We start from the raw sequence: 12,487 nt of genomic DNA on the forward strand, positions 1-12,487 counted from the left end.
AAGATTATTTAGAAGAACGGGTAAAGTAGAAAGACTTCAGTGACTAATGACTTAATGCTACGTACCTCTGCCCTTACTGTGTACTTCCACAGTTTCATGAAGATCTTATAAAGTGAGAGCTTTGCTTTTCATCTTAAATGGGTAATTTGAAAACAAATGCTAATAGACAATTACTTTGCTACAAAGAAACAAAGTCAAATGTTTAACAGCTTTTTGCATTATACCATATGAAAAATATTAAGAATATTTCATAAAATGTTTTGAAAGAGTAGTTTACGTTCTTCTGTTAAACACTGTTCAGTTAGAAATACCATAACACACCTGATGAAACTAATGTATTTCATCACACAATACAATCCCAAATACTGTATTTGTATTTATTTCCAGCTGGTTGCTGCAAGGTCTTCCATGAACTGTCTCCAAGAATTTGTATCCAGAATACTGGTTGAAAATGCTTGAGAGGATTAATTTGTTTCCAACCTTCTTCTATTAGTACATCGATATTCGAATTCTTTGGATCTCTTAATTGACTCACTTATTTTTCTTCCAAAATGCTGCTTTTTGCATCTTTCTTTTTTTAAAAGAATTAATGTAAGAAAGCAAGATGCTTCTTAACAGCCATATAAAAACACAGTTCACCGCAGCTATTTTTCACTCATAACCACAACAGCCAACTTTGGCATAAGTTACTATTACACTTCACCTTTCCATTTTTATCCACTTCTTTAAAGCAGACATATAGACATGATGCCAATGACAAAAACAGTAACTAATTTCTTTAGCTACAAAGAGTACCAGCTCTCCGAAGAACGTCCACATTAATTTTTAATTTCTTGTTTGGTTCCGAGTACACTTTCAAAAATTGAATTTCTCATGACATTTCAGGTTGTAGACTGTTGGGGAACTGCACAAATCATACAAATAAAGCACAGCTTCCTTATTCAAGAAGAGTGACGTTCTTCAAGGTGGACCTTCAAGGATCTTGCACATGGTGGAGCTTTTCTCCAAACAAGTTAGACATCTAAGAACTCTACAATTACAGGATCAAAACTGTGTATTGACACACCTCCTTAAATGGTAATGAATAAGCCAATGCATTTTTTTAACTATTGTAATTCACTCTAACACTCCTTGTTAAAAAAGAAAAACACACAAACAAAAACCCCACACCCAAAATGGTAAAAAGAGAGGCCCATTAGAACTGGTTGCAACAGAAACTTTCTGCTTGTGCACACTACAAAGGGAACCATCCTCCAGTGAGATTCCAAACCAAACAAAAACTCTCCACACCTCCATGAAAGCAAAACAGAAAAGGTTCTCATGCAGAATACATAAGAAGTAACAACGACCTCATATTGAAGCATAAGAGATTAGAAACAGCAGGAACAGCACAGAGAAATACAGTCAGCTGGGTCAGCTGGAAGAAATGGCCTTCATATGAAGCAAGTAAAAACTTAGCAATGCTCGCGTTTGGAAGAGAGACTAAGACAACTAAGACAGGCACCTAAGCCATGAGGAACAGTATGTAACACAGGCACTAAAGGCTTCTTCATAATTATTAAGCAACAAGATTAAAATAACAAAAAGAAGTTTTAAAATACATAACACATAATTAAATTTTTGTACTCTTTGCCACAGGATGTTGCAATGCTAAAAATAGAAATTCTTTTTAAAACGGATCAGATGAGTTAATGAAGAATACTTTCACAGATGGCTAGTAAATATGGAATGCTGCCTCTGGCTGTGGGTATATGTAACATTTGATGATATTGCTGGATTTACCAAAACTGTATTTTCCCATTGTCCCATTTCTCATTTTCTTGCACTCTGAATGCAACTATTGCTGCAACAGAATGCTGAGCTAACTGGATCTTTGGTCTGATATGGTGCATCTGTTCTGAATAGAAACAATAACATGATTGTGATGCTATTGCAACCTAGCTAAATGAAGTCAGACGGAGTAGAAAGAATGAATTTGGAAAATGACATCTGATGGTGGCATTTGGCCTTCAGTCTTGAGCCTGAAGAACTATTGGCCATCTTATGTGGACTGATACAGCAATGGCAGCTGCCAACAACATCATCTACAGTGTAGATGTGATCCACTTACTTTGAATTGGATTGCATTCTGCAGTTTGAAACTGCTCATCTCAATTCAATGATTGGTCAGTAGAACAGCCAACAATAGCATCTTCTAGATTAGCACCAATTTTCGTATTAGCTATATTTAAAAAGGTGACTGTACCTTGGTTAACATATGCTGTCATGAAATTTAGCTGATCAGTTCTTCAATTAATCAAAGCTATTGTAGGATTATCACTCTCACACAACAGCAATTAAAAGCACCAAAGCAAGTAGTTAATCTACATTAAACCTTAGTAATGCATAAATTGTTATTAATTAGATAAAGTGTTTAATATTGTAACTGCTTGAAAAAGCTAGTCCTAACTTTCGAAATTTTACAGTAAGCTACAACAGTCAAGAAAAACAGCTACCTTGAATAGTGGCCTTGTCATTAGTGCAAATGCTATCTCACAGGATGAAAGAATGTGGTTTACTATTTCTCTGTTTAATGAAACTACTACTTTCAGAATAGGAGATCATAAAAAGTTAGATCCCTCTCCACCTTGCTCCAAAAAAGATACTAGAAATACTCTTCTGCAATGGAAGAATAAAACGCACTGCATAGTCAGGCTACCTAGATGTTTTGCTAGATGTTAATTACTACTTATTAAGTTACAGAAATGTATACTACTGCTCAGGTTCTACAAATAATGTTTGCTTGTAACTGCAGCTTGATTTTCAGAACTGAAAAAAAGTAAGTACAACTACTGCATCACAAACTGACCCAACTACTGAGCAAGACAGAGATCTACCCAAACACATGGCTCAATGAATAACAGAAATAAAATGTTTATTACAATGTTGGAAGAATGTGCTTGCCTCAAAGCCATTGCTCAACTTAGTATACTTACTTTTAAAAAGATTATTCAAATAAGCAAATGGTCGAGGCAGAAAACTTAAGTGTACTTACCTGCTGATGTAAGCGAAGCTTGTCTTCTTCCAGCTGTTTGATTTTTGACCTTTCTAGCTCAACTTGGTGTGCACATTCTTCCCTGGCTCGCCGCACAGAATCCTGTAGCTCCTGCAGGTTTTGTTCATACTCTGCTTGCAACTCCTTCTTCACTCTTTGAAGCTTAAAGAGACATTAATATTAATGCACAGGTGAAAGAGGTTTATTTTAAGAAACTTTCTTAAAACTGTTGTTATTATACATGACAAAAAATTGTTATCCATTTTAGAAACTAAACAGAAATTCCATTGTTATCTACATCTGTTTGCTATATACTCTTTTACTGGCTTTCAGTTTAACTAGGGAGCTGGAAGTTACTATATTTGGACTACAAATATAGGTCTTGCTTGACTATCGTAAAAAGGACCTATCTGGGACCTATCTGGATCTGTACTGTACTTTCAACATGGAATTGCTAAAGTAAATTTAATATTCACCTTTCTACTACAAGCTAAAAAGCTAAATATAGCTCCTCACCACAGAAACAACCAAGATATCCTCTAGATTGCTAAGGCTGCACTCTTCAAATTGCACATATTAAGAATTTCTCACTGAGCTGAACAGGAAGACATTCCTTGACATGTTTGAACTTTCTAGAAAGATGTTACTGGCCCAGATAACTGCTTGCTCAATAGAAACATCTCCAAAACGGCTTATTTCTCAAACTGTGTAATTTCTAAATGAACCCTACACATTTTGTCTAGACACTTTTGGAATCCATTGATTTTTATTATCTCTAAACCCTCAGGTCACAATCGCACTAAATTTAGAGCAAGTTTTGAGACAAACACGTATGAGATTCAAAACAAATACTTTTACTCAGACTGAAATGCATTTGGCCAAACCCCATCACCAGATTTTTTGCATAGATGTTAAAGGTAAAGTTAGACACTATTTACAGTACAAACTGCATCTTGAGAGGTACAGACAGCCTGAGTACTGAACAAGAGACCAGCCATTCCCAGTGTTGGGACCCTTCTTAACTTAGTTCACAAGAACAGGAGGGATTGAGATGACTAAAAGATTAATTTGAGAAATAAAGTTTATTGGATTGCTAAATCCTTACAGCAGTTCACCTATAGAATTGTGAGTTTGTTCTGAAGTACAAAAATAGGCAGTCTGTTTTCTTTCTCTTTTCATATGACTAGCTTCCCCAAGGACTCACACCCCACTTCTTCATCTTGGGGATGTCCAGTGAGATCTAGAAACAGTGGTAGCTATTGATTACTCCTGCATACTCTCCTGTCACTACAAAAAGAAGTATGAAATGGCAACGCTACCAAATTGCTGGATAACAAAACCTAGACAACTGCAGTTTTTCCCAGCATTCTTTGTCACCTTATCCTATTTCAATAGCTAAGCTAGAGATTACTGTTTGAAGTACAGCACTCTTGTACACATGTACAATGTTCACCTGACTGTACTGAACTTGAGATATGCCAACCTTATATAAACCTTATATAAATAACTCCATTGACACACTAATTCAGTTAAGAATAGAAAATGTATAGCTCTAATTCTAGCAATCAATTTAAAAGTTCACTGAACTCCTTTTCAGTCAAAAAGTGTAGCTGTAATAAAAGTTGGCTTAAACTACTAGTGCTCCTCTAAGTAGCAATATGAATATGGCTATTTCAGTTCTTATATCCAAGTCACAATTACGTCTACATGAAAATTCAAACCTTTTAAAAACAGCTCATGTAATTGCATTGTTCAAAATGACCGAACACTTTTTACCTCCGATTCTGCACTAAAAAGCTGTTGTTCTCGCTTTTCTAGATGTCTCAGGGTTTTATGAAGCTGTTCTTCCAAAACAGTATATTCCACCACCTAAATTAAAAAAAAAAAAAAAAAGGCATTTTGTTTTCTTGCAATAAAAGTAATGTTTTAGGCAGGTGAAGAAACTACTCTTGCTATAGAATAAAATATTGACAATTTTTGTTTGGAAATTTGCATATAGAACAAATCTCCAGCTCTTAATAAAGAAATCACAATGCTGTCTTTCATTCTAATACAGTAAAGGCTAACAGGTTACCATACGCAGCTGTGCTGTAGAAGTGCATTTTGACCATGCAAATGAAAGGCAATTAAAGTTAAAAAGCCCTCAAAGCAAGCTAACTTAAAGGATTTCTAACAAGTACTCTATGACTGAGAGCAACATTTATCTTTCGCACGGTTGCAGACTACATGCATGAGTACCATTAGGTATGAAGACTAAATCACAGACACTTTATTCTATAATTACAAAATACATTGTGAAATTTTATATCAACGAGATTTATAACAAGTCTTTCAGCAAGTATAAAAAACTACTTTCCTTACCTTTTTCTTCACTAAGGATTCTCTTTCTCTATCTCTTTTCTTCCATTCTTCTGCAATTGCTTGCATATGAGCCATTTCCTTCTTTTTAAGCTTTGAAGAAGCAAGAAAAGGAACAAAAAACCCCAAAGAGAAAAATCAAAGTTGTTGGAAAGAAAATGTTAAAGGAGGTAGTATTAGCTGAACTAAGCCTTGAAGCAAAAGAATTAAAAAGCTAAGTGTTGTATACTGACATATCAAAGTTAAGGTACGATTCTGATAGTGAAAGATATTTCTTATCCTTAAGTACAAAATACAAAGTAAGCCTAAGTTTGAGAAAAATACCTTAACAAATAGACACTAGATTCTCAGTACCTTTTAGGAAGAAGCATGTACTCTAAGAACACCTAGAATTACTTCAAGAATAGAAAACGCAGCAATGGATTTTGATTAAGAATAAAGAAATGCAGTGTTCATATTAACAACAATAATCTGAATCCTGAGAATCTACTGTACTTCATACAGAACTAGAGGAAATTATGAAAGGGCTATTCTGTATTTCACTACTTTAGCACCTATTTCAGTCATTTAACAGAAAAAAAAACAATCAACCTTCTTCCTTAAGAATATGGAAGACATTTGTGTAGAACTGAACTTTTGATACTCTACAGGAGCAAAATCTAGTTCTTATTTGGAGCAGTGGCAAGTTTAACAAAAATGCAGTTAATATTTCTCTCACCAATCTTGCTAAAGCTTCTCTGGCAGTCATGTAGTTCAGAAAATAAACAGAAAGAATAAAAACCTGATTTTCAAAAACGTCCTCTTGCATTTCCTTCCACATTTCTAACTCCAGTGCTGCTTTGTATTCAAGAGTTTCTCGAGGTTCTGGATGGTTTTCTGGGGCACGACGCTGGCTGTGAGGGACATGCTGTTTTTGACCAGCACCTACGCACTGATATAATAAATGGTGGATTTTAACTGGAAACCAAACTTCTCAAAGTATTGAAGGGAAAAGGGTAAGATATATGTAGAATTTACCTGAGAAGAATCTGACACCAGAATTTCTTGCACTTTCACAAGCCCGTAGTCTTCCAAAGTGACAGCATACGAAAGGTCTGCTATTCTGTTACCTGACCTATAAACAGCATTAGAATGTTATTTTCATGAAAACTGTCTTAAAAATACAGAGCGTGAATTGTAAGACAACACAGCAAAGCTGAAGTGCTAAAAAGTTTTATGTAAACTCAGAGATTCTAAACAGCTGCCTATATAAGAGCCCAAATACGGTCTCCCATGTATATCATTTTAACTTAGGGACTGATTTATGCAAGCTTTACAACTTTAACAAATAAATAGATTCCCAACGACAAGTTAACTAACAGCTTACTATAACCCACACATTCCTGTAACAGGAGAATGATCCAAAATTGTACCTGTGGTCTTAAACCTTTATAACAAATATACCATTCTAAGTCACTCAATGAATTTCATTAGTCTTCCTTTCTTAAATGCTAGCAGTAACTTTCTACTTAGCCACGGCATAATAAGTTGCTTAGCATCTCATGTGTGGTAAGCCGTCCTTGCATTACTAAAATACACATTTCTGGGCGCTTCAGCACAACAAACTGACAATTCGCTTATATTGCAAATATGCACCTCCTCTTGTACAACAAAAAAAATGTCAAGATAACAGATATTTTAGTAAACTCATTTGAAATTAGTTGCAGTTTCTACCTAAGTATGACAGTTTGTCTCTGTCTGGCTCATCTCTAATCACAGATGAAATGTAGTAACCAAAGGTAGTTTTTCACACAAAGGTATTAAGAGAAGGAATACATACAAATTATACGACTGTAAGTTATCCCTCTTCTAACAAAGTACACTGCAGTGCAGACCTGTACTTGGTGAGACATGAAATTATCACTTCAGTTTCAACTACCCAATGATGCAAAGGTAATTATATAATCACTCGAAGCCTGAAAGCTGCAGAATTAGGTATCAAGCAACTTGCAACAAAAGGCTGCAAGAATTAATCATGGCTATAGTTTTTACAGTAATTCTCTCCAAGCAAATATAAAAAGAATATTTTACGAATATTTAACCGAACGAACATTTGTACTTCACATAAGTTAAAAATCAAAGCAAGATGCAAGGCAGCGGACATCAGAAAACTGGATAGTTAAGTCAGTTTAACATATTAGTGTAAAAAGAATGTTACACCAACAAAAGCAAAGCTAGAAAGGTATTAGCACAGTCAAATGAAGAGACCTGATCACATTTTGAGTATGCCATCTAGTGGTTGAGGTTTGTTTCTTTCTAACAAACCTATTCTTTGTGTATTCTTAGCGTACAGTCAGATCATAAAGCAACTCTCCACAAAATCAGCCCAAAGTTTACATCAATTCAGCTCAATTTTATATAAGTGTGGGAGAAGGGACGACATCAGTCAGTGTCAGTAACCTGAAGTCTCCTGTGTGTCAAATACAGTGTGTCTCAATTATCTGTAGGATTAAACGTTTAGAACCTATCTCAGTCTTAATAGCAATTATATTTATTTATAAAGGCATAATACAGTTCCATTATCCATCTAGAAAAAGATGAAGATCTAGACATTGCTAGTTAGCACAGCTGACATCTTCAACAGGGACACAGGACAGAATAACAATATATTTTCTTCATATACATTAAAAAAAGGAACATCACTCCTCTATGTAAATGAACGTGTATCTTCAGACAGAATATTAACTAATAACACTGCTCCTCCTGAAGCAAACTGGCTTAAATCCCTGCTCTTATCACAGGATATAATCCTGAAACAGGAAGCTTCTCCACTCTATGGGATACATCTGCCCTAACTTTCATCAAAGTCAGTTGCATCTAAAAGTATACTATGAACAAACTTTTTTAACTATTTTTTGGATAACAGCAGCTTTTTGTAATTTTTAAGTAACTTACTCAGGGAAGTATCTCAATAGCATTTTTTCTATTTATTTATTTGTTTAAACTGTCTGTGAAGCTTATCAAAGACAATGATTATATGCAGGTTTATTATGATGACTCTAATAGTGGTGTGGAGTTGCACAATATGCCTGTGGAAATGTAACTTTAAATCTCTTAATCTCTTGGAACCCAATATTGCAATAGTCTGCAGCCTGTGTTCCTATTCAAAAAGTTAAATGAGAAGACTTTGCCCTTTTTCACAGAAATACTAAACAAACAATTTTTCAAAACTTGTTCACAGCAAGTAACTTTTAAGAACAGTTCTTACCCTTGTGTTGCTGTGACACTGACTGTTTCCTTAAAAGTCTGACGCCAGCATTGTTCACCATTACCACCCAAGAACTGGGTTTTTTCTGAAGCCAAAACATTTGAAAGCTGAAGACTCGCCACCCCTAGAAGTAAGTCTTCAGCTGTTTTATCTCTATGCCACAATTCAACCAGCAGAGGTAATCTGAAACAAGAAGTGATTTTAGTGTCAGGAATCAATACAAAAGAGGAAGCATTCCTATTCATTTGGCAAATGGACCTCATGCTCTAGAAGTAACTTCCCAAAACAGCAATGGTTGCAACTACCAAACAAAATTTTACTGCCTCTCACTCATAGAAGAGCAAGACTCGACTTTTTATCTTCTTCATCATTTACTCACTTTTGTCAGATTATCACTCCTTTCTGCAATTACTAGAAAGAAAAGTGCTAAAGTGAAAGTGATAGACTACATAATCTCAACAGACCCAGTTCATCATCACTCATAAATGCCTAAAAATAGTAACTGCCACTTATACAAAAAAACCTCCTCCACCTCTTCTTTCAAAATACCACTATTTTGTTGATCGCTTATTCCACTTCTCAATCAGTTATCAAAAGCTGGGGGGACTACTGGTAAAACTGTGCCACAGCCCTCACTGTCCATAGTTTCCTAGGTACTTGATGTGTTTTCAAAGTTACTGGATAGTCATCATGTATTAAAATGAAAAATTAAACACTTATCTATCTAATTTGAAGTAATGCTTTTTTAAAACTATGGTATTAACCTTTACTTTAAGCTTACAGCAACAGTACCTGACATCTGCACAAGTATTCAAAAGATAAAAGCAAGAATTTTACAGTTTATGATACTGTGTATAAGCAATACAGAAACTGGAAAAGCACTGTGTTAAATGTTCATTGGCATTAGCACTTGGATTCTTTACTAAATTCTCAAGCTGATGATCTTAGGCAAAATAATCAAGCCTGTGACTTTATCTACAACAAGAAATACAAAAAGCATAATTAAGATAAGAAGAATGCAAGTTATCACCTAAAGAATGTTTCTTGAAGTTGATGAGGTATGGCTGCCAAGTCAAATGCACAGTAGGACTGTGGAAGGAAGACTTCCATGTTCTTTCTGACTTCTACAGGTGGGTTCGTCATAATAGGCGCTGCACTGCCAAAAAATGGATACGAGTACCTAATAGAAACAATAACAAAAATAATCAAGTAATAATTTAATAAAGACATGCTTTTCTCTTATACTTTCTCCATCAATAAAACCAGTTTAGACACCTTTCACTGAAGTACAAATCATACTAAAGTTAACAGAATTTGCAAACAAGTCCTACAATGGAATTTAGGTCTCAAATATTCTTATTTCCATTTGCTTCAGCACTGCTCCAGTTTCATCTACATTTGCTGTTTTTTGCAAAAGCTTTAATGACCTGTTAAGTTCACAGGCCTACAGTTTTTAATTCCCAGAGTTTAAAATTCACTAAAAGGAAAGTTGAATCATTTTACCAATATGATTTACAATGTGGTCTGACACTATTCTACCAGCACAGTTCAGTGTATGACAAACTACAATAAAGGAGAGCCTAAGAACCTCTTGAACTCTGCTGTGATCAAATTGATGATGCCAGCTGTAGGCTAAGTTAAATAATATAAATGCTACATCAAATGCTACCACTTACAAAATTCCATACGCAAACTATTTATGCAGAACTGCTTAAAGAGCCTGTTGGGACCTGAACGAAAAAAAGCTCCAAACAGTGAAAATGCACTTTTTTTTACCTACAACTTTCCTTCACACTTATGCGTTTGAATGTTTCTCCTGTTCAGTTTCTTGCTATATTCATTACTGACTGTAAAAGTTGATATTCATAAAACAGCAAAACCCATTTGTTGTCACTGTTCTGAAACAATCAATTCACTGTTTGAATGTTATGTGAACAAGCTTCCGTGTGACAAAATTCCATCCAACATTGTTTTCCACATACTATTTAACCATACAGCCTATACAGAAAACCATTAATGGTGCAAACTCTACTAGTGGTGTTACAAAATATTCAAGAAGGCCAACGGCATCTTGGCTTGTATCAGAGAGGGGGTCACCAGCAGGTCCAGGGAGGTTATTCTCCCTCTGTACTCGGCACTGGTGAGACCGCACCTCGAATACTGTGTTCAGTTCTGGACCCCTCACCACAAGAAGGATGTTGAGGCTCTGGAGCGTGTCCAGAGAAGAGCAACAAAGCTGGTGAAGGGGCTGGAGAACAAGTCTTATGAGGAGCGGCTGAGAGAGCTGGGGTTGTTTAGCCTGGAGAAGAGGAGGCTGAGGGGAGACCTTATTACTCTCTACAACTACCTGAAAGGAGGTTGTGGAGAGGAGGGAGATGGCCTCTTCTCCCAAGTGATAGGACAAGAGGGAATGGCCTGAAGCTCCATCAGGGGAGGTTCAGGTTGGATATCATAAAAATTCTTCACAGTAAGAGTCATTGGGCACTGGAACAGGCTGCCCAGGGAGGTGGTCGAGTCGCCTTCCCTGGAGGTGTTTAAGGAACGGGTGGATGAAGTGCTGAGGGACATGGTTTAGGAAGTGTTAGGAATGGTTGGACTCGATGATCCAATGGGTCCTTTCCAACCTTGTGATTCTGTGAGTCTGTGAAAATATTGAATCCCTCCACCCAAACTCTACCTTTTTACCCTAGTTTAGAGCTAAAAGTTCAAGAACCATAAACATGAACAGAATGCCCAGTGACTACTTCAAACTGTATTGAACTTAACTGTGTCAGAACAACAATGCGAAGCAAAACGTGGATGCACCTCCACACCACAAATATTCAACACTCTCTAACCAAAACGCCACTTAAAGATACACTTCATCACATGCACCAAAATGGTCCTAGTGGAAACTAGAAGGCAAACTAAAAACTGCTCTGTTAATCCAGTGGTTCATATACCATCAATAACTAAAATTCCACAAGTACAGATTTATTTTTTAAAAAACAAAAAAAAAAAATCACCCCTGTAGCTACAAATTCCTGATCCTAAACTAAAAGGAAAACCTAAACAAAAAAACTTGATAAAACAAAGTTTGTCTCTTCACTGGCAACATTAAGCAGACCCCAACCTGCATATAGACACTGGTTTCAATACTCTTTAATTGATCGCTCACATTTTAGTTATTATTATTATTATTACTATTTAGTTCTTAAAACCTGAACAAAACAACTTGATAAAACAAAGTTTCTCTTCACTGGCAATGTTAAACAAACCCCAACCTGCAAATAGACACAGTTTCAATAACTTTTAGTTGATCGTTCACATTTTAGTTCTCATTCTGTCAACTCAGCATTCACTTCCCAGCTAACATCTGCTCATTCTTCAAAACCGTGGCCATACTTTCATGATGACATCAGTAACAAACTAATCCCCAAGCAATTGTTCCAAACTAGCACTGGCAGTTTTCTACTTTTGCTTCAGGCAGAAGCCTTCCATATGCAAAGAGCTTGTCTTTTTTATAACTCCACAAATTCAAAGTAACAGAAGATGCTACGCCTCCCTGCTACTTGCCATTTGTACCAGACTATCAAAGCCCCTGATGCTACCTCTCAGAATGATAATGCATCTACTACACTAATTCTTCAATTCAAGACTAGAATATGCTTCCTTTAGATTTACTGTCACACACAAAGTGAACTGTCTCTTACAAAAACACTACAAGGAGATATTGGTGGAGACATGGAAAGCTACAGAAACCACTCCTTTCATCATTGGGAAAGGCGGCCAGAAAGTAAGGAAACAAGTCCTTCTCCTTTTCCTCCACTGACTGAAGTGCAGGCGAATTGTTATATAATTTCTTTAAC

General features: G+C 36.0%; 1 protein-coding gene across 1 annotated transcript in view; it reads right to left on the reverse strand.

Moving 5' to 3' along the window:
- Positions 1-12,487, reverse strand: part of CEP120 (centrosomal protein 120) — a 41,174-nt gene that overhangs the window by 14,852 nt on the left and 13,835 nt on the right. The window contains exons 11-17 of the mRNA XM_054054902.1: positions 9,670-9,819; positions 8,640-8,822; positions 6,410-6,506; positions 6,174-6,323; positions 5,396-5,485; positions 4,811-4,903; positions 3,035-3,196 (exon numbers count right to left, since the gene is read on the reverse strand). Coding sequence (XP_053910877.1) covers positions 3,035-3,196; positions 4,811-4,903; positions 5,396-5,485; positions 6,174-6,323; positions 6,410-6,506; positions 8,640-8,822; positions 9,670-9,819 — 925 coding nt within the window. The remainder of the gene's footprint in view (positions 1-3,034; positions 3,197-4,810; positions 4,904-5,395; positions 5,486-6,173; positions 6,324-6,409; positions 6,507-8,639; positions 8,823-9,669; positions 9,820-12,487) is intronic.

This window comes from Cuculus canorus, chromosome Z (assembly GCF_017976375.1).
Source record: "Cuculus canorus isolate bCucCan1 chromosome Z, bCucCan1.pri, whole genome shotgun sequence".
Classification (NCBI taxonomy): Eukaryota; Metazoa; Chordata; class Aves; order Cuculiformes; family Cuculidae; genus Cuculus; species Cuculus canorus.